Source organism: Megachile rotundata, chromosome 4 (assembly GCF_050947335.1).
Source record: "Megachile rotundata isolate GNS110a chromosome 4, iyMegRotu1, whole genome shotgun sequence".
Taxonomy (NCBI): domain Eukaryota; kingdom Metazoa; phylum Arthropoda; class Insecta; order Hymenoptera; family Megachilidae; genus Megachile; species Megachile rotundata.
This window is the reverse complement of record NC_134986.1, coordinates 18840042-18861961: the sequence shown is the minus strand read 5'-3', so window position 1 is coordinate 18861961 and position 21920 is coordinate 18840042. Positions and strand designations below refer to the sequence as shown.

The 21920-nt window shown below is 44.3% G+C and overlaps 1 protein-coding gene across 8 annotated transcripts in view; it reads left to right on the top strand.

Annotated features, from left to right (window-relative positions):
* The window catches only part of exd (PBX homeobox extradenticle), a 79848-nt gene that overhangs the window by 12116 nt on the left and 45812 nt on the right, over positions 1 to 21920 (top strand). For 6 of the 8 annotated variants that reach the window (XM_012291767.2, XM_012291755.2, XM_012291791.2 and 3 more), the window contains 5 exons: positions 12189 to 12442; positions 15051 to 15241; positions 15379 to 15514; positions 16012 to 16108; positions 18596 to 18783. In XM_012291767.2, coding sequence (XP_012147157.1) covers positions 12189 to 12442; positions 15051 to 15241; positions 15379 to 15514; positions 16012 to 16108; positions 18596 to 18783 — 866 coding nt within the window. The remainder of the gene's footprint in view (positions 1 to 12188; positions 12443 to 15050; positions 15242 to 15378; positions 15515 to 16011; positions 16109 to 18595; positions 18784 to 21920) is intronic. The other 2 variants (XM_003699854.3, XM_012291807.2) reach the window with 2 other exon arrangements.

Genomic DNA, 21920 nt, shown 5'->3' with positions numbered 1-21920 from the left:
TGTATGCGCTGGAATAAAAGAGGAAGAAGAAGGAGCAGAGCTGGAAGGACAGGGAGAAACACGAAGGAGCTTCTTCCATCTCCGGCTGGAGATTTCATTAAAATTCATGAACCGTACGCGACTTGCGCCTCTTTTTCGTTCGTGGTGGTCTTTGAGTTTTGCGTGTTACGAAGAACAGAGCGAGCGGCGCATCTCGCTGCCGAACCGACGAGAACGGAGCGAAATCCAGCCAGACGAAGAAGAAGCTAGAAGATAGGAAAGGAGGGACAGAGCTGGCTTAGCTATGAATAATACAGGGAACTTCTAATTGCGCGAGACAAAACTCGGTAGTTGGAAAGTTTTGGTAGCCAGTGTCGACGATGAGCAGAAACTTTCTCGACTCTTGCTAAACTTACCGCTTGTTTCTACCGACCCTCTGTACACGCCGCTCTGTCTCGTCGGAAGTCAGCCGAATCTTCTCTCTTATTTGGCTTTTCTCGCAACTCTCCATCGACCATTGTGAGCAAATTTCTTTTCGCAGACGTAGCTTGTTTCGTTTTCTACAAAAACTTGTACTCCATTTTTCTGTTACAGTACCATACAATAATCCGTGATCGCTAAACTGATCAGCCCAAACTAGTAATTGTAACTTTTGAAAATATTTCCCCTTTCGAAAAACGACTAAAAAATTATCTAACGATATCGAAATTGGTTGAACGCAAAATGGATAATTAATCGAGGGGCTAGCGAGAGATTTTAGATCCGAACGATCTTTTCGAGTGCCGGTAAATTTCTTTTTCCCGTCGAAAAAGCACCGCGCGATTCGAATTTGATCGTCGAGCGACGATCCGTGTCATTATTCGTCGGATCGTTTGTTTTCGACGATCGAAAGAGAAAGCGAGCAAGTAGGGAAGGGCAGAGATAAACGGACAGTCGTTTCGTTTTCTATTCCTCTCTTTTTCTCGTCGCTAGCGTTCGCATAGGTGCTGGCAATGAGACGAGGGATATCGTTTCCGCGGGGCGAGAGGGAGGGGTACGTTCAGCCCCCGTACTCAGGGGTGGCTGTAACGTCGCTCGTAAAAACACCGTAAACTCGACAGCAACAGGTCCCGTGTGTCTGGTACAGAAACGGGAACCACGCTCGAATATGACGTTTCCGAGAGTGTACTGGGCACCCTGTACTCGTATCACGGTACTGCTTTAATTTCTACCCCCTCGTTCGATCGGACTCGCTCGATTTTCCCTCCATTTTCCATGAAAACGTTGATATCCGCCCATTTTATCTCCGTCAAATAAATATTCGACACATCGTGTTAGATCGTTCGTAAACTTCTTGACGATTAAAAAAAGTTGGAATAAAATTTCATATTTTCTACGAGTCGATCCTTATATTTTATACAATTTTTTTCGGTCAAGATTCGTGTTCGAGACACTGTTTCTATGTTTACGTCTATTTTGCTTTCCACGTCTTTTAGTCTATATTGAATAATGGAACAACTGTTCTATACATTTCGGGTCCTGAAAATTTTTTTAAGCATTTGTACGTTCGGTATATCCCGTTTCGTTTGTAAAGGAAGTCAGCAGAGAGAAGCTTCCTATCGTCGCGAAAATTCTCGCGACGGACGATTTCGAATTCTCCGCGCGTAAAGAAGTCTTCTTCTGCGGTGTCTTGGCCGCATGCATTATGCATACACAGCGGAGCCGCGAGAAAAATGTCTCTGCAGCCGCGAAAGAGGGTTGCATTTGCGTGCAAGTCCTTTTTTCGTGTATTCCAGCATACGGACCAGAAATTTTTAATCCTGGTACGAAGGTCCATCCATGTTTTAGTTCGTAGAAATCCAGTGCAATCTTTACAACAGGTTTATTTAAAATTATTCGAAGGAGTATTCGTACCAAGTGCGTGGTGCGAATTAACTATTGTAGATTTCCGTTTGTCGAATAATTTAACCCCGAATAGCAAAAGCGAATGAATACATACAATTTTTAAAGCGGTAGCCTGCATTCGGCTATTCATTTTTATAAAAAAAAAAAAAATGGTTCATGTTCGGTGATCGATGGTCTATGCGACAGGGAACGTGTTAATTGGCAGGGTCGGTGCAAATTGAAAAATTCTTCGGTTATTGGATCGCACGGATCGACGCGTTTCGCTGCGATGCTCTCATTCTCGATACTTTCACGATGGTTTTTCGACGATTTGATATCGAACGCCCTGCTCACCCCCTCGACACGAGCGCCGGGGATGAAGCCGAACCGACAGTGGCGTCGGTCCACCCTTCCTCAGGGACGGGTTACCTTCTCTAATCTCTCTAGTTTCTCTAGAAATCACCCCTGATCTCTATGCCCTCCATTAGAGAGTCTTTCAAAAAGTTCGCGTTATCCGTTTTTCTTTATACCAACAATCATTTCTGCCAAGAAACAGCCTGGTTTCCATTTCGTTGATTCGGTTGCTCGCGTCGAATTATGTCCAAGTTCGCTTACGTTCGGGTTGCTTCGATCAGATTCAGGTAAGGTTCATCCGTTCGCTTTGAAATAGTTTCTCGTCTATTTCGGTCGCTCAGTCGAATTTGATTTGATAGCGCAATCTCTTAAGATTTTATTAACACGTAGATAACTTTCCGAAGCTGAAATTTCATATTCGAAAGAGTTTGAATTCTCGACAAGAATTTAGGTAGGCGAAAGAGACGAGATCTCGTTAGCTGGAAACCGAATTGTGGCGAGAAGAAAAAGCTGCGGACAGCTTTTCCAATGGTGATACACCGACACGAGACGCGCGTTTATGATACTCATGGGAGCCACCGGCATGAAAATGAAACGCGAGAAAGATCTCTGGATGTCCTACCAATCCGTGAAAAATTTTGGACCTATTGTAAGCCCTTGATTCGTGACATCGTGTAACTTGTAAATTTAGCGTCAAAGGGTGTAGTCGAGGTTCTCTCTTTCTCTGTTTTCGAAATAAAAAAAGGTGCATATCGGTGCGCGGGTAATCCATTCCATATTTCTACAACTATAAAATGTCGCGGCCGATGCAACGATTCGTCGAGTTACACCCTGTGTAACGAATCGCAACGAGCGATGGTAGCACGCGTCGAGCGGAAGTCGCGACACACGTAGCCGAATTGTCTGGTCTAGGAACGCGAACGTGAACGCGAACGCAGACGCTCGAATATACAGGGTGGGACGAAAAACCGCGCTGTTACTCGCGGCGAGAGAGAAAGAGGGTGAGAGGGTGCCACTCGATCAATACGCCACGTTGCCTGCTGCGCCTCCACCCCCAGGAACGTCGCTCTCTACACCCCTTGTCTCCCTCATCTCTCTAGCCCTCCTCTTTTCCGACCAGCCAGCTAACCCTCCCTCTTTCCTCACCCTACCTTATCCTCTTCCCTTCTGCTCGATGTGCTCGCTGCTCGCTCCAACCCTTGGAAAAGGGAACGGACGAAGAAGGAAACGTTGCTCGTCTCTTCTTCTTCTGCCTTCGAACGGGAGAGAGAATTCCGTTGAAGAAATACTCCGCAGCTCAGCAGGATTTTTCCAGTCACACGCAGGAAATAACAAATATACGTTTCCAGCAGGAACGAGCAGATTTTAATGGGAAATTCATGGGAATGTCGCGAGCCATTTGGATTTAGAGAACGATCGAGGGATCGGCCAGCGAGACTGTTACGATCGTTTCGGTATTTCGTACATTCGAATGATGGTGGAAATTGGATCTCGATAATTTCTGTCGATCGAATTATTCGAATCGTTCGGATTCCGAGTAGCGCGAATCTTGCTGGAATATTTCAAATTTGGTTATTCGAAATTGAAAATTTCAAATTCAAATATTTCCATATTCACGTATTCCGAGTAAGGGGTTAAACCGATCCTCCGATGGTATTTACCGATGGATTCGATTCGATTTTCCAGCTAGTTCGAGTAGATGGGATAAATGAATGATTTATAACAAGACGAAAGCGGGTACGGGAAAACTGGTTTACCGGTTTTCGCGGATGCTCGTTTGTCGGGGGAACGAAACGTGGGATATAGAGTCGTTTAGGGGTTATAGAGTACGCCAGTTTCGTAGACGATGTACGTACGACCGCCTGTTGTCAGGTTCGTTCGATCGATTACCGTTCCTGTTCAACTTTACAACGTGCTCGAGTACGGAATCGAATCCGTGTTATTTTTACACGTTCCACTTAAATCGTTTATTTTCTTTCTCGCAAAGAAAATACGCGACCGTGAAGTCGCCGATTCGACGCGAACTTTTCGCAACTCGAAAATTATTAATTTTGCAAACCTGTAGCGCGTAACTCGCGGAAAAGTTACTAAAGAAGAGCGTAACAATAGTCGGAGGAAACGATAACTTTTTCTTGTTTACGAGCGATATCGTTGGTACTGTGTGTATATCGCATTAAAGAAAGGAGAAAAAAGGAAAGGTGGATATTATGGTAGAGAGAAAACGAAACAAGAGCAAAGAGTAATGGGCTTCGCTAGACAGAATACGGTCCTGACCATGCGTGCACGGGGTTGTTTCTACGCTTACGGACGAGAGCGTGTACGAGAGAAGGTGGGACGGGGTGTACACATTCGGTACACCTGTGCTCTATATTGCGGAAAAGCCGGACTTGCCAGGCAATAAGAATTTCTTTCCCGATCCGCTTGCGCGTTTTCTCTCTTTCTCTTCTTTTTCTCGAACGACGAATCTTTACGCCACGGCAACATTTTCTTAACACTCCCATGACAAAATTAAAATTCATCCATTTTCTAGTAGTGGTTTTCGAAAAACGTACATCTCGATTTGTACGGAAGAGAAAGTCATCGGGGAAAGTAAATTTCGTTAGACAGTGGCACGGGTTGGGGTTGGTTCTCTCGTTCCTCGTTAACTCGTCGCGAATATCTTTGGTCGTTATTAAGCTATTAAAAAGTCTGGTTATCGTTGTCGCGGCGTACACAGGAGACAAGTCCTCGAGGGTTCCCGAGCAGGAATGCCACTTCAATAACGAAGCCGAAGCGGACCCGGAGGGGCTTAATTTGCCTCGCGATGCCGCCATATACCTTCTCCTGTAGATCGCTAAACATGTATACAGGGTGTTGTGTAACCGATGTCACGAGCAACGTTCTGCAAATTTAACGTAACGAGAGTTTGCCAAGAAAAAGGATATTTTTCAGACAAATTGTTCGATCCGTTTATCGACGACCTCCGAGTTTTCTTCGACTTTTAAATCGATACGATGTCGTAAGCGCTGCTTCGCGTTACCGTCGTGTCATCAGAATCGCGTCTGACTTTCTACGCGTTGAAATCCGGTATACGATATGCAACGGTTTAATATCTTGACCGGCATGTCGGAGACGTTGGAATAAAGCAATTCGAAAACGGCTCATCGTCTCTGAACGGTGCCAGTAAACTCCAGACTCTTTTCAGCCTCGCTAGGAGCAATCTCCGTGTCGAAAAGAACCACCGTTAATATATTCAAGCAAAAAGATTACACGGTGCAGAAATATCTCGACCGAGAGTCGGCGCTCGCTTACGTGGCCACTCTTTCTCTCTTCTCTCCTCGTTCCGCTCATTTATCTCTTTCTCTTTATTTCGAGGTAGTCGACGGCTACGAACGAGTCTTACACGCGGGCTCCCGTGTATGCGAGACTACGCCAACAGCTCGGGCAAGATCTTTTAATGAAACGCGGATGTTAGAATGGCAGGAATGCTGCGAAATGGTCTAGGCATGCTATGTGCTAGACGTGCCACCTACACGCGCAAGCGAACCCGCTTAGACACCTATATACGCGCGACCCTTATACGTACAAAGCATTCGCCCAGATACGGACCTATCTACAGGGTGTTATGTAATCGACGAAACGCGGGAAAGGAAGAAAAACATCGAACAAAGGTTATTTAAGTCGTACAATCTCATTGTTCGAAATCTTCTATTAAGTATTACTTCTCAAAGTATAATTCTACGGTAAATATGACGTGCAGTAACAAATAACGTAGAAATTAATTGATGTCGTTATGGTGGTCCTCATAGTAAATTGCTCGTGAAAATTGTCCCGTGACGCTTAACAAAATTGTACGGTCAAAGCATAAACCATCTATCTTTAACCAAGACCTTTTTAAGGACTGTTCGTTAATTAAGAATCCAATCGAGAATCGCTGACGTTGAACGTGATTCGTCATAGAATGGCTGAAAGCTATTGCTCCTTTCAACGATTTTATGGGGTGCGGATTGGACCGAGCTGTCAACCAGAGTCGAAGGATAAGATTTTCCAACGGATACACAAAGGAAGTTGAGAGGAAGAGAGACGGAGAGAGGGGTGGGAGAGCGTGCAGACGCAAACGCAGCAGCGTCGGTAATGCGGCATAATACCCCGTAAGGGGGTTAAGAGTAATTCTTGTCGACCAGGGGGTCGTCCCTTTCGACGTTTACGACGTGTTTTACGCGATCAAAGCGAGCCGTAACAATTATTGGACGATTTCGCGGCCGTAAAATTTTATTCGACCCCCACAGTACGGCCACCGATGCTTCCACCCTCTTTTCTTCCGACACCACTGGTGGGGGCTTATTCCGTCTTTCTTGCGCGTTGTTTTCCTTTCTTTTGCAATATTTCTTCCGCTTTCTTACGTGCTCACGATCGCGACACAGAAACCAAGAACTGAAATTTCAAAATTAATCGATCGTATCGCGCTTGTAAGCTACAGTAGAGAATATTAACCGCATAAAGTTATAAACATATGTACATCTACCATATTTAAAGCAAACATTCTCCGAATAATGACGGAGATATTAAAAAAGAAACAAGATCAAGGTAAATCTGATCAGCGTTAGTAAATTCTTTGGAGAAATTGTAACGAACGTTTCGCGTTTCAAGATAGAAAGGGGGTGAGTTTCGCTTCCGGTTTGGAAGCCAGACTCGCTGGTCGTTTCCTGTTCTTCGTGAGCCAGAACTTTTCCACGATTTCTTTCGCGCTTCGGCAATTCTCAGCTTCCGTTTCCGAAAAAGAATTTCTCGCGCTCGTCGCGATGTTTTCCCAACGTCGACACGCTTCTCTTTTTTCTTCCAGCCTTCTCTCGTTCTCTAGCTTATCCTTCCTTTATGGCGTCCAGCCCGTCCTTTCCTATCCAGAGTTCCTCGCGAGCGTCGAATTCGCTCGACCGTATCTTCGCCGCGTTCCGCTCGTTCTACTCCTTTCAGCTTTTATTATTTTCTTCCTTTCTCGAGCCACTTCCGGCGTAGCGATGGTACTCTTCTCTCTCTCCTGATCGTCGCCCGCGCCGGATTTTTCAACCACCGTAAATCAAAACTGGATACGGAAAACGCGACCAAATGTGTTCGCTCAATTCTCTCGCCAAGTGTTTGAAAAATTCTTCAGACTTTCAAAAACTTTAATCCTCGTAGAACCGAGGTAAAGCTCGAACGTGTAAAAAGTTAATCAAAACGATTGGAGCTTTTCGTAGATCGATAGCAATCTGACAAGTTCTTCGCTGAAAAGGAGGAACTAATTAACGAGTAAACCAGTTTCGAGTGCAAACGATAGATAAAGAATAATAAAGGAGTAACAAAAGAAGTATTTTTCGCTAACGACGTAAAAGAAAAGATTCGACAAAAGGCTGGATCATCTTTCTCGCAGGATCTGACGATTCGATAATACCTGACACGCGATGATCCTACCTTTCTCGAAAGCAGCCGCGCGGAACCAGCGTCCGTAACGAAGCGAAACACGATATCAACAACTCAGAAATACGCCTTCTGTCTCGATTTCGTTCGTAAATCAAAGAAGAGGCCGGATATTCTTACAGCATGGTGTCGATATCGGATCCCTCGGGTAGCGCTCAGCCTTCCTCTTCCTCCACTTTTCTTTCCCCTTCGTTCCTTCGTGCAACCTTCACCCTACAGGATTCACCCTCGAATTAAAAGAGCAGCCATTCTTACCTTTCCGCTACCCCTCTTCTGTTCTCACCGTCTTACATCTGGACCTTATTAGGGTTGCTGGCGAAGAAAAGGTCGAGAGGGAGAGAAAAAAAATTGAATGGATTTTGGGAATCGATTCCTCTTGGATACCAAGCGACGATTCGAGGGACCTTTGAACTGGGTCAGGATTCGAATCTACCCGGTGTCGATTTCCTTTGTAAATTTTGATTTATTCAACGGTCAAACATTGTAATCTTATTTAGATTAAGACTCGAGTTTCTTCGTTACTTATCAGGCATAAAATATATCGAATTTGACAGAACGCGAGTCGCGTCAGCTGTGAAGGATTATTCGAGCATGTACGGGAGTAGCCAGTGTAAAAAAATACGCGGAGTGAGCGACGTTCCAGACGCTTTTTGACCTTTTCCAGCGAATCGAACCCCCGTGTCCTTTTTCCATGGGATATCTACTTGCAACCAGTTTGCGGCTCTTTCCGTTCTTTTCGTTTCTCTCTTTCTGTTTTCCTACGGTGAAAAGCGGGGTAGCAGCCGACAACCCTTTGTTACCGTGCCTTATCTTAATTGCTTTCACGGGTTCCCGTTTAGATCAATACACACCAGCGGCGTTCCACCACCGCCCACCGCTCGGCCGCCTCCGCTTCGCGAATCTAAATTATCCCAAGGGTTGTTTCGACGAGGGATTTTCGATTTTCTCGTCGTCCCTTCCCTCCCCTCCTCCTCCTTTCGCCTACACAGTATACTCGGTCCCCTTTTGCATATTTTAGGATCGTTCGCTCGAATCGCGTCGTCCGGCTCGTTCGTTCGATCCGATTTACTATTCCTTTTACCAGATACGCTGAAATATTTGTAGGACGATGAAATTTCTACAGTTCCGTAGTTGCGAAAAACGTTTCTCTTTACGCTTCTATAATTTTCGTCTCGAATATCTCGTAACAAAAGGATCTAACCGTTTACCAGAAATCGGAAGGTCACGACTCCGTGACCGTAACAAAGTATAATCCATCCATTTTTGGACGAAAGTGTAAAAATATTACGACCGTCGACCAGCGCGTATCTCTAAAATAATAGTCGGGTAAATATATCACGCGCAAGAAAAAAATTAACACAAATTTGCTCGTTATCGCGGCTCGTTGTTCACGCCGTGTCACCGGGATAGCATACGCGTAAAATGTTTGCTTTAAACGGCAGAAATGCCGTGTCTTCGTCGTCATGAAATTATAACCGGAGGACGAATTAGCCGGGCAATTAGCTCGATCTTCAACGGGGTGTCATATTAATGTAGTTCGCTTGGTAACGAGCCTCGAAAACTACGACCGTTGTTACGTTGTCGCGGGTGGTGTATGTTGGTATAATAACCGGTGTGACGAATACCGGTACTCGTGGTCGACAGGAAGCTAGGCAGCGAGAGAAAGGAAGAAACAGGAAGGGACGTGTGTCGAAAGAGAGAGAGAAGTAACGCGGAGGTAGAGGCAGACCGTCAGAGCCGTAAAATGTTAACTGCTAGTAAAACTGAGTTTACGTGCTTGTAAGGACCCCCGCAGGAGGTTAGCAGTCTCTGTGCCTTACCAACGCGGTACCGAGGACCTCCCCTTACACCCCTTAATAGCCAGATTATTGCCCGTAAGCTACCCCCGATTACTTTCTTCCCGCTCGATAGCCGAAAATAATTTTGTTATCCGACGCTTCGTTTCCGTTTCGCGCTCTCTTTGCCTATCTTTTTTATGCTCGACGCAAATTGTTGCCACTCTACTGCTAGATTTTCCGGATCAACGTTTTGTACACTACGCTGCACGTCGCGTTGCGTTATTTATTTCGGGTCAGAGGTTGCTCGACAAATATTTTAACGCGATCGATTTTAAAAGGATAGCAGCGTTTCCGTTTTTAGGACTATTAGGGAGACTGCTTCCGAGTAAACGAAAGTACCGTCGATGCTTTCACGGTGTTTTAACTTTCAATGGTACAACTTCTTCCTCACGGCATCGCCATAAACGTACATTTTATTTCGTTGCTTCTCCAGCGAAGGTTTTTCATTTTTAATTACGGCGGCGTGAAAAGTTCTCGGCGTAGCTGTACCAACTGGCACCAAAGTTTTAACAGCACCCTCCTGACTGCTGTTAACCCGCCCTTTAAGTCGCCCTCGGACACTGAAAACCGCGCGTCTTCGAGACGTCTTACTCGATATTATCTCCTCAAGTGTTCGATTCAATTCAACATTCTTTTAAAACGATCTTTGAACGTTAGAAAAGAAAATTTCGAATTCTTTTTTTTTTCGAATCTTTCCATTTCGTGTAAAATCGCCTCCGTATAAAATACAGGTTACTGTCCACGTTCAAAGATTGGACCACCTTATCTTTCCAGAAAACATCCAAAGCCTTTTACTAAACAAGACCAAATTCGACGCAGCCTAGGACTCTGAAAGATATAAGTTACCGTGAAACCAAAACACCCTATGCTCTCCCTCCATTTTCATTCCCCTTATGAAAGGGAATGTATTCTGTCTGAACGTACCCAATAAACACTTGAACCCTTTGATCGATTTAGCGAAAATTCTGCACACTTTTTCTGGAGGACCCTATGGAAAATATAAGCTGCCGTGAAACCCTGCGCTCTCCCTCAGATTTCATCCCCTATGTAAAACGGGATATCTTTTATCTGTATGCTCCCAATAAACGTCTGATCCCTTTGTTCGATCTGGATGAAAGTTTGCATAGTTACGTTTTAGGATTCTAAGAAGAATATACGGTACTCGAAAAGTAGGACACTCCGCGTTGTTTGCCGAATTTTAGCCTCTTGATATTTGAAATTTGGACGATAACGACGGGCAAACGTTGTCGAACGCAAAGAATATTAAAACGTGGTTAAAATAAATTTTCTATCGCGCATCTTTCGAAACGATTCCCTCGTGAACGAACGAGAGAGATTCGTTAACGAACAGGTAGGCATTGACAGAGTCGGAGCGCGAAGCGTGACATCTTTCTCGAAGAAACGGTTCCCCAGCGATCGACTTTGCGTCTTCACCCTTTCCACCGCAGTCCCGGGAGGAATTTGACGCTCCAACCCCTTCGTTGGGGTTGCAACCCTAATTGTTACACTTCGTATAAATGCATTAGTTCCTCGCATTCGTTTCACGCTCCCGCGAATCCCAGCAAACTTTCACGCCCTTCTTCTCTTCTTTTCTTTCCACTCGTCTCTCTGGAGACTTTTTTCCCTAGCAATGGGAAAGTACAGTGCAAAAGAGAAGAGAGAGAAGGTCCTAACGAATTTAAATTACGACTCGAATGACCGCAAATGTGATTAATTCAATCCTCGAATCTCAACCAGGGAATATGCAGAATGGAAACGTTACGCGGCTCATTCTCTAAAGTATCGTGATATTTCTTTACCGACTTTAGTTGATACGGTATTTCAAATGTCTTTTTCTCTAGCTTTTTTATTCATTCCACGAATGTTTATTGCTCGATTACGTTTACATTCCGTCTAGTCTTCTCTGGAGAAAAATTTCCTTCGCTGCTGTAATTAATACTTTGCGTGCTCTAAATTTTAACCGTAAAGCGTCTGATACTGATCCTTCGAACTCTATGCTTAATACTAGCGATACTTGGAACGTACTACGCGTATTTCTTTATAGCCGTTGTAACTATTTATGCAGTTAGAGTAGAAAGAGAGGCAAGTACGTGACGTTTCGGTTGAAATCGACAAAAGGGAAGAGGTCGAGAAAGTCGCGCGTTTTACCCATCATAAAAGAATCAATTTTACTTCGATGTTCCCTCGTATCTTTATCCCCCTCGGTGCTAGACCCTTTCGTTCCCTTTGTCTTAAGGACCGATGTGCACGCAGTGCTTTAGAACGGGCTACGTTTCCACGGTGTAACCGTAGTTTTATTGTACTTTTACGGCGCATGATGGAGCTGGACGAGCCATAAAACCACAGCGTACGGAGGGAGACTTTCTTCTCTCTTATTCTTTCTTTCCCGCGTTCACCTCGTGTGACAGTTCTTCCAGAAAGATGCAGCAACCCTATCTCCCACGGTTTTCACCCTTTTCACGTATCAGCCGGCGCAAGTACGCGCGACTAAGCACATTGAAGGGAAACCCGTGTAAACTGTCACGCTTTCAACTGATCGTACACAGCGAATTTATGCATAACGGATAAAGTTAAGCCTAAGTTACGTTAAGTGCACTGGTAAGAGACGGCTAATGTCAGGCTTCGGTCAGGACGCACATTTCGATAAAATACTTTCAATAGAAATCGTGTTAATCGCGAAGGCAGAGTTTAACATTCGAGTAATTTTTGTCGTTACAGTGTTGTCGTTAAGAAACACTCAAGAAGAGGAACCACCGGATCCGCAGCTAATGAGGCTGGACAACATGTTGATCGCGGAGGGTGTTGCCGGACCAGAGAAAGGCGGCGGAGCGGGAGCGGCGGCGTCGGCATCGGCGGCTGCGGCTGCTGGACCACCTGGACAACCCGACAATGCCATCGAACATTCGGACTACAGAGCCAAACTCGCTCAGATTAGGCAGATTTACCATCAAGAGCTGGAGAAATACGAACAGGTTTGTCGGCAGTTTTACAGTTGTTTAATTCTCGGGTTGGCTCCGACAGCTTACGCGGTATTTCTCGACGTTAAAGAGATCCACAATTCACGATACACCACACTGGTCAGTTTGCACGACACGCGAGATTTTACTTAAACATTGGCTAGCTGGTCGGTTCATTAACACGCGAATCGTCGACCACCGACAATTCTCGTTTTGCTACCGTTCTATGTCCGAACGAGTGGAACAAGGGAAGAACGTCGCTCGAAAATTGCATGGCAAATCAAAATGCGCGACGATGCATCTAACGAGTACATATGAATATTATAGGATTAAAAGCACAGTTAGGTTGCCGATGAACGCAATCTTCGTGATCTCTACTCTCGTCAGGACTCACTTATCAACGATAAAAGCATAATTCTTTTTAACGCTTCTCTCGTGCGTCGCGTAGTCTCTCTTTTGCATACTTTACAAAACAACCGTTGGTGGGCCGTCATTCTCGTACTGTCTCGTATATTTGCGCGCGCGCGCGCTCGTGCACGAACCAGTCGACAGAGAGAGAGAAAGAGAGAGAGAGAGAGAGGGTGTTTTAATTGCCACACCCGTTTCGACCCCATATTTCACCGTGTGTCAGCGGTCTTGATGTTTCCCCGCAGTAAATACGCACACCGTGGCCTTCCTGCACCACCGCATCGGTCTGTACACGGATGCGTGTTGAATTCTTTGTAGACGCAACAATATGGAGGATGTTGCTACGCGGGGAGATGTATGTGCTCGTGTGGTACGCGTCGGTGCAACTGCAGTCACCTAGGGGGTAGTTGACGCCCTATCGATAAACCTGGTCATTAACAAGTTTTAACCAAGCTTTTTCTTTTCTCTTTCCTCTTCGACTCTTTCACGAGATAACGGTATAATTCGAACACTTCGATTTGGAACGTTTCGATGGTCGAATATCCGAATTATCCGTCATGATTACCGCTTAAATGAACGAGGTTCTCCGGAACGCTGTTCGGGCAGTTTTGGCGAGGTTGGATAATACAATGTTTCGAGTCTCGCGGTTCAATGTATTGCCGTGCTTAAAAGTAACGTTATTACGGTTGATATCGTCGCGGGGCAAAAGTTTTATCATAACCAAAATTTACTATTCAAACTCGGCGTAGAGTAAGTGCATTAGGGTGAACGTCTGCCTGACTATGCAGAATGGCGTGACAAGTACGAGAATAGAACCGCGGCGAGTTTTACGAGATCGCGTGATCACCGCCAGCAAACATCGTCTGGCATGAATTTTACCGATGCGTGCTCGCCTTTATTTCGTCTGATTTTCGCCACAGATTTTAACCATCTTCTCTCCGATCGTGTCTGTTCGATTTTAAACGGATTTTCGTAACGTTTCGAGATTCACGAGCATTTAGTAACCGAATGATTTGTATCGAGTTCTTATAATATCGCTAGCGTGTATTAATCGGCAACGAGCAATAAGTACACGGATCAATTAAACGATATCGAAATAATTTCGGTCCCGCGATAATTTCAAAATTGGGGAACACAGCAACCGAGAGACGAGCATAATTCTCGATGGGTTTTCCATCCAATCCACCTACTCGAGATCGTCCCAAGCACCCTCCTCTTCCAGCGAGAAGCTGATCCACCCTACCGAGTCAGCTACGCTTTCGGTGCAAAGAGAACAACGCGAGAGAAAGGACGAAGAAGAGAAACGGGAGGTTGGATAGAAGAAAGAGGAAGAAGGACGGACAGGGGGTGGGTAGGACGGGCAGAGTGGAATCCATTTCGAAATTGCGAGCCACCCTGTCCGACCTCTTCCTTCTACCACCTTCCCTCAGGAAAATCCACCCTCCTGCTCCCCTCTCTCTCCTTCTCTTTCTGTAAACCCTCTCTTACCATCTTTTGCCGGTATATTCGTTTCTCTCTCGCGCGCTTGGCTGTCCCTTTCTTCGTTCCCTCCGGAAGGTAGCGTGCTCGCCTCGAATACTGATATCGAGCAAAGTCCTTTTTCCCTTAAACCGAGCAGCCACCGGGAATAATGCATTATACGTACGCCTCTTTCTTCTCCCTTCTTCGCGCTGCTTTTCTGTCTCGTCGCTCTCTCTCTCTTCCCTTTTTCTGCTTTCCTGTCCCGCTTTCCTTTCGTTCCTTTCGCTTGCGGTTTCCTTCTTGCTTCTTACAGGCGTCAGACGATCGACGAGTTTTCAACGTGTACGGTGCAAAAAAAAATGTTAATCCATTAAGGAGAAAGTTCTCCCTTTTTTCTTCGAATAAATTGGTATTGTGTGACCAGTTTATTGAATCGTAGCGAAGATGTGCGTGGAGGAACGGAAAGAAAACAGCTCTTTTCATCGAGTCTATCATACTTTTAGTTACGTTTTTTAATAACTAAGACTATTATTATTATTATTAACATTTATTTCGATCATAGCTTGCTAGGAGCAAACCTTTTATCCCTCAATTTTCTTTTAACCTTGAAAATGTAAAAGATTACGAACAGTTTGTAGATTTGCGATGCAAAAGGGTACTTATACATCTAAATAGGAGTTAACGAATCGAACTTTTTGTAGCTTCGTACTTAGCAAATCCCTCGCTAAAGCCGTGGTCGCGCATTCGTTTTCAGGCGTGCAACGAGTTCACCACCCACGTGATGAATTTACTGAGGGAACAGAGTCGTACCAGGCCGATCACGCCGAAAGAGATCCAGAGGATGGTCGAGATAATTCACAAAAAGTTCTCGAGCATTCAGATGCAATTGAAACAATCCACCTGCGAGGCCGTGATGATCCTCAGGAGTAGATTCCTTGACGCGAGGTGTGTATTTGTTCCTTATCTCGGTGAGAGTACCTGCTTTTTTCGGTGAATTTATTCTGTTCCATTTGCTTCGGAATATTCCACAAATAGACAGGAGCGACGAAAGGAGAGAAACGTTTTTGTTTCTTCTGTTGCAGGCGTAAAAGACGAAACTTCAGCAAACAGGCCTCCGAAATCCTGAACGAGTACTTTTATTCGCACCTCAGTAATCCTTATCCGAGCGAAGAGGCCAAGGAAGAGCTCGCGCGAAAATGCGGAATCACCGTGAGTCAGGTAAGACGGAATGAAATTGTCTTAGCATCGTTTCGCCAAAGAAATTACCGGAATTTACGCGCTAGTTGAAATTAATCCTTCTCGTGGTCGAATCAAATTTATACGTATATTTTTATTATACAAATTGCTTTCGCGTTTAACAAGAGAATCAAAGAGACGGCATGTTCTACGTGCACACCTTCGTTTGAAATGTTTTCGGATGGAAAGCACGGAGTAGTTATAAGTGATACGCATCTTTGATTTTTATATACAGTAGATTCTTATACTGTCACTGACGGAATTGATCGACAAATATTCTCCTTTGATACTGCGAAAGTCTCCGACGCATTACGCCGATAGAAAACAGCGGTGTGTACGAAAGTCTCTGTAAAGATGGCAGTACAACGAATCTCCTGTATAAGTGATCGAAAATTAGATCGAATTTCGGTCCGAACTTTCCGTGGAATATGGAGAATTTTCTGTGATACGGCACGGTCGTCCGTTATACTTGTTTGCAGGTTTCCAATTGGTTCGGCAACAAGAGGATACGCTACAAGAAAAACATAGGTAAAGCACAGGAGGAGGCGAACTTGTACGCAGCCAAAAAGGCAGCTGGTAAGTTCCGTCCTTCGCAAACGAACGACGGGTGTTCCTTGAAGAGTTCGTTTCGATAAGTTGATCGATTTAAGAACACACGTTTTACTGTCTAAAGAACCAACAAATTTCTTGATCAAATCCAAACGGATGAAAGACTTGATTACTTTTGTTTTTGTTTTTGATCACGAAGCGCTTTCGATAAAACGACGGAATAATTAGCCGGATATAAGTTCTCATTTATACGCGTAGTAGGTTCGTTCAGAAAATTTCTAGATCACGTTGTAATACACTCTCTCGTGGTAGATTTTTTGGCGCTGTTGTCATGAAATAATTACTGCAACGTACTCGAAATTAGACCGAAGACGAAATTGCCTGGTCTGGCCGTTTCTCGTTAATATAAATCATTGCGTGATCGAGTTACTGCTCATTGTTCGAGCTCGCAGTGCCAGCGTTATTGCGTCTGACTAATAAATCTTTGGAAAAGAAACAAAATTATCGATTGGATATTTCTGTTTCTCCTTTTTGCGCGTGGAAAAATACTGCTAGTTTGCGAATCGGATTAACCATCGTTTATTTAAAAACAGATATACATATACATTAACCGTGTTAATTGCTCTGCAATTACTCTGCAGTTTATGTTACAAAATTACCAGTTTCTGAATTGTACAATCTAATTACAGTATTGTTAATTAGTACCTGACATAATTATACAGCGCTAAGGCGGTAACTAGTAACGAAGAAAATCATATATTTTTATAGGATAAGCAATAAGATTATAGGTTAGATAGTGGATAATTATAGTTCTGTAAAGGCTCAAAACTGAAGTATCATTTTAGGAATAAAAGCTATAGATTGACATACGGTACAACTTGAACAGAGATTTGTTAGACTTTTAAGTATGCATATATAATTTCTTGGCAAGAAAGGAGCGTGAATGATGTAGATCTTTTTCCAAATTTGTCGTGGATGGTTACTCGAAAGAAAAGAAGTTGAAAGGGACATAATCGGTATAAAACGAGAATTCAACTCGTGTTGTCTAATCCGTCGAGTATACTGATGCAAAACGATAAATGATAGTCCGTTTTTCTTCGTTCCTTCGTGTTTACCTTATCGCATTCTCGCAAAAATTAGAAGAAAAATTCTCTCTGTTTCCACCGTGAAATTTTTCGCATTCGCAGGACTTGCTTGCTCACAATTACGCGTACTTCCCTTAACTACCGAGGCGTCTCTTTATTTCAGAGAGCGAGGCGAGATATTTTTAACTTACCAATTACACCGAGAAGAAAAAAAAGGGGGAAGGAAAGACGAGAGAAGGGAATGGGAAAGCGTTCTCCCCTTTCTTTCGACGCCCTTCGTCTGTTAGTCTTTCCTCGGCCACTTTTCCCGGCTCCTCTCGTAATTAAAGAAACGAAATTCCAGCGGTAGCGCTTCCCTTTGGATGACGGTGCAAATGTTTTCGCGTTTTCGAATAAAAATTGCTCGAGTTACGTGAGAACTAATTTCCAGGCTACTTTGCCACCGTTGAACGACCGATTTCATTCGGCGCCTAATCATGGAACGCAGTCAGTTTTCGCTCTAAATTATTTTTTCTCAACATCGTAATAAGTTTTTTTTCTACACTGCTCTTAAACGCCGAATTTTTCTGTTACAAATGATCGCTTTCATCCGTTGATGGATCAGTAATTTTTGTCGACGTAATCTAACGATGTATTTGTCGGTCTGGATAATCAGTGACGATTGTAATAATCTGATCAAAAGTTATGAAAATTTCGTCCACTGCGTTCGTTAACCCTTTCACAATCAGGAACCTCGGTACAGGGCTAGTTATTCTACCTATCGTGAACGCAAATATTCTTACCCCGTTAATCGCTTCTCAATCAGGCGGTTGTACATTCGCGTGCATAGATTGCTTCGTTCGGTTATAGAAAATGACGGAGGACCTCTTGCCTGGTTCGCTTGGTCTTGCTCGAACCAAGTCGATACGTTTACGAACTTTAACTGCTGACATCTCAGAAACTGATCGTTGACTCGACTTGAAAATGTTCACCGATTCGTGTTTCGATGAAAACTACGATTCGACAGGAAAACAAGTTCCACAATCAAGGGATCCAGAAGGGGCGAATTTTTGGGTCACTCTTTGTCTCGCATCGAGCGGTGGAGCATCATCTATTTCTACGTTTCTTTTATCGAGAAAAGCTATCTATTCACGCGACTGTGTGCTTGATACAAAATTAATACGGCGCATCTTATCTACAAAATCTAGTCGTTTCCATGAACGAATCGTGAACGAGTTAACGACAAGAGAACCGACCGACGTTTTGCCCCTAAATTCGGAAGCAGAAGCGTCAAGGTGACTTTGGTATAGTAGATCGAGTCACTGATTACGCGAAAGGCAATGAGAAACGAGCTCAAACGCTTTTAAGTTAGATGAAAACGTGTCAGTGAGGCGTAAGAACTTTAAAGACGCACCCTCGAATTTTGTATGCACCGCGATTGTTTCTACAGCAGCTTTTGCAGGAGCATCGCCGTACAGTATGGGTGGTGCCAGCCAGGGCACACCGACGCCGATGATGTCGCCAGCGCCACCTGGTGGGCCGCAAGACATGGCCGGATACGGAATGGGTATAAACGGTAGCGACTATGGCTCGCAACCGTACAACGACGGCTCGATGGGTTACGATCCCATGCACCAGGTAAATGTCAGACCTTCTCTTTCCCCGTGAATCGATTTCCCCGTAGTCACCGATCATTGCCTCGCTTTCTTCGATGCCTGTTTCTTGCATTCACCCGAGCATGCGCCTGTTACACGAGTAACCCCTGATGACGCTTCCGAAGGACTTTCTTTTGTCCGAATGAATGGAATGACAAAATCATTCTTCCTTCAAGATCGATCCATCGAACGATCGTACGGTTTCAGTGTCACTTAGCTTTGCTAAAAAATTTCATATTCAAAAATTCCGCCGCAGAGAAATCGGTGTTTGCATTTCAGTTTTCACGGTGTACATCCTTTTTTGAGACGACCTGTAATTTACGAGTTTCGATTTCCATTCATTCGTCAAATCGTGCCATTGCATCTTCATAAACGCATGCGCATCTCACCGCATATTCACACATATCGTGAGAAAGGAAGTTTGGATGACGGAGAGAGAACGAGAGAACGAACAGAGATAGGAAGAGAGACAGAGCGAATGATAGCCGTGGATGCGAAGTTTAATTTCAGCTCCAACTACCATACAGGGTGATTCAGGCTGACGAATGTTGCGAACATATACCTTTCGTACACAGTTCATACAGAATTGGAAAAATGCTGGTTCTACGTGCAAGTACAAATTTCTGAATTGTGCTTGAACGAAGGAGCCAGTTGTGACTGAAAAATTTCAAACGATTTAAGTAACTCGAATATTCGAAATTGGAAGTTGGAATACTGAAATATTTAAAATACACTTCGTTTGGTGGTTTCGCACGCTGTCGACAATTTGAACACTTTGTATGGAGTTAGAGGAGGAACGAGTGAGTAGGTAGCCGTGCAAGTAGAGCGTTGTTCTTAGAACGTATAGGATTGGGTTAGATACGCTGGTGTTGCTGGGTCATAAAGATGGACTTGGAAGGAGCCGATAGTAGAAAGTTCGAAGAGAGAGAGTGTCAGAAGGAGAGTGCACACGCGGGGCCAGCAAAGCAGCTAGTACCATAAGGGTTGCTTAGTATGCATTGGAGTTGCTAAGTCACTTTTTAGGTAGGGCTCTGCTCCCTCACATATTAATAGAGTCGGTAGGTAGGTGTGCGGCCGCGCTTCTAACGAGTTACCTCTATTCGCCCGATGAAACGCAATGGAACAACATCCTCGGAGATATCGAATTTCCATGTACGCGGCATACTATTTGAACCGCCGTAATTCTCTCCGTTTCGAAAATTATTCTCCGCTTGGGGAATCCTTTTCGTCTTGTCTTCGGAGCGAACTCTATCATCGATATAAAGTACAAAGAAACGAAATGCGCTTATCGTCGTATCGTGTTCGACTCTTCGAATCCGGCAAATCTTTCTGACATGCAATTTCATCGATGTCACCCGAATAAAGAGTGACGTTGAATTAAATCCGCGTACAAACACGCGAAATCGTTTTGTTAGCTCGGAAATTTGTAGATATTCCCAATTGATTGGCGAATTAAATGTCCCTCTCGCCGATACACTCATCGATTCTCGATACACTTGGTTACAAATATCGTTTCGCGATGTACTCGTTGCAAAATACGTTTCGATAGCGCCATTAAGATAACGCAATTTGTTTAATCGCCAAATTACACGCTCGCAAATTATGCTCGTATATTTTTCGTTCGTTTCGCAATATTTTCCTCGGTTAATTCGCGACACGGTTTTCGTCGGTTCTCAAAAATAAATCTTGTTCCGTGAAGAATCTTTCGCGAAGGACATCCGAGAAAACGAGGAGAAAGGTCTGTCTTCGACGTAGTCCGCAACGGCGATGTTTCGTTATTTTGGTGTCCCTTGTATCGCGTGCTTTCGACATTCGAGTCGCAGAGAAGTTCGCAAGAAAATTAATTTCACGGTTCATCCAGTTTGGTCACGGGTTCTCCACTCCCAAGGGGCGAGAACCAGCTCGAAATGAAGCGACTAAAATGCATACAACCTTCTCGGTTTCCGCCTTTTCGAATCAGCCTTGCTTCTGTTTCGTTTTCTACCTTCGTTTCGTTCGCTTCTATCGACACTCGCCTATTCCTCGCTTCTTTCTCGTTACCTTCTCAAGCGTCCAAGTCGAGTGCTTGCGTTTCTACGGCGGTTTCGAGACCGCCTACGCGGAGCTTCGGAACTTAACCGCGTAATCCGTAACCAAATTAAGACACGCTGAGAGTGAGAGTACTTCGGTTTGCGCTTTATGATTAAATCAGAACGAGTCGATCTCGTGGCGACGATGAACGCTCTTGCTGCTGCAACTGGCACTAACGTTTCCGTAATTGCATTTATAACAGCAACAAAAATACAGTGATCGCTTACGCACAATTATACGAGCACCAAGATCTTTCTTACTCGTCGATCGACCTAACATACGCGCGCTCGATCGATCGAGTTTAATCTCGTTTACTACTTTCTTGTCTGTGATTTCATTTATACCCTTTTTTAATACGTATGTAATCTCGTTCTAATCGCTGCTGGTTGGTGCTCCGAGTCTAACAATACAAACAAAAAACCAAACGAAGAACTGTGTTTGTTGCAACAGAAATTTGGGGTGCGGAATGTCTAACCGTGTGCTCGCACGATTTTCAACCACGTTTCTACTTTTTTTTTGTTTGATTCAACAAAAATTCAATAGCTCGGGCGGTTGTTTTTCCCCCCATTAATTGGCTGTCGGACAGTTGCACCTGCTTTTTTTTATCACGGCCCGATATCTACCGATAACGCAGATTTATTTTTTCTTTGATACGACACATAACGAGTTGAGTTTTTTAGTTCTTTTCGAAAGAAGTTGTTTCGGTAGATATCAACTTCTCTCGAGATTCGTTCACTGACGAAGTATCGTGAAACGAAAAGTCGCGTACAATGGAAGGTGAAAGTTTATCCTGGATATATACGTCGCGAGATTGCATCTCGAGAGAAGAGAAAAGTAAGCCGGTAGTAGTGATGGGCATTTGAATTTGTAGAAGTTGAATTTTTTCCGGTTGACGTCTACTTCTTCTCCATAGGGTATCGGCATAACTATACGAGTCTCGATTACGAAATTAATCGCGGTACACGTTGCACTTCCGGTGCGATAATTAGCCCATCACTGCTCCGCAGGCAAATGTAGGTTCGATTCGTAAAAACTCGCTAAGACAATCGC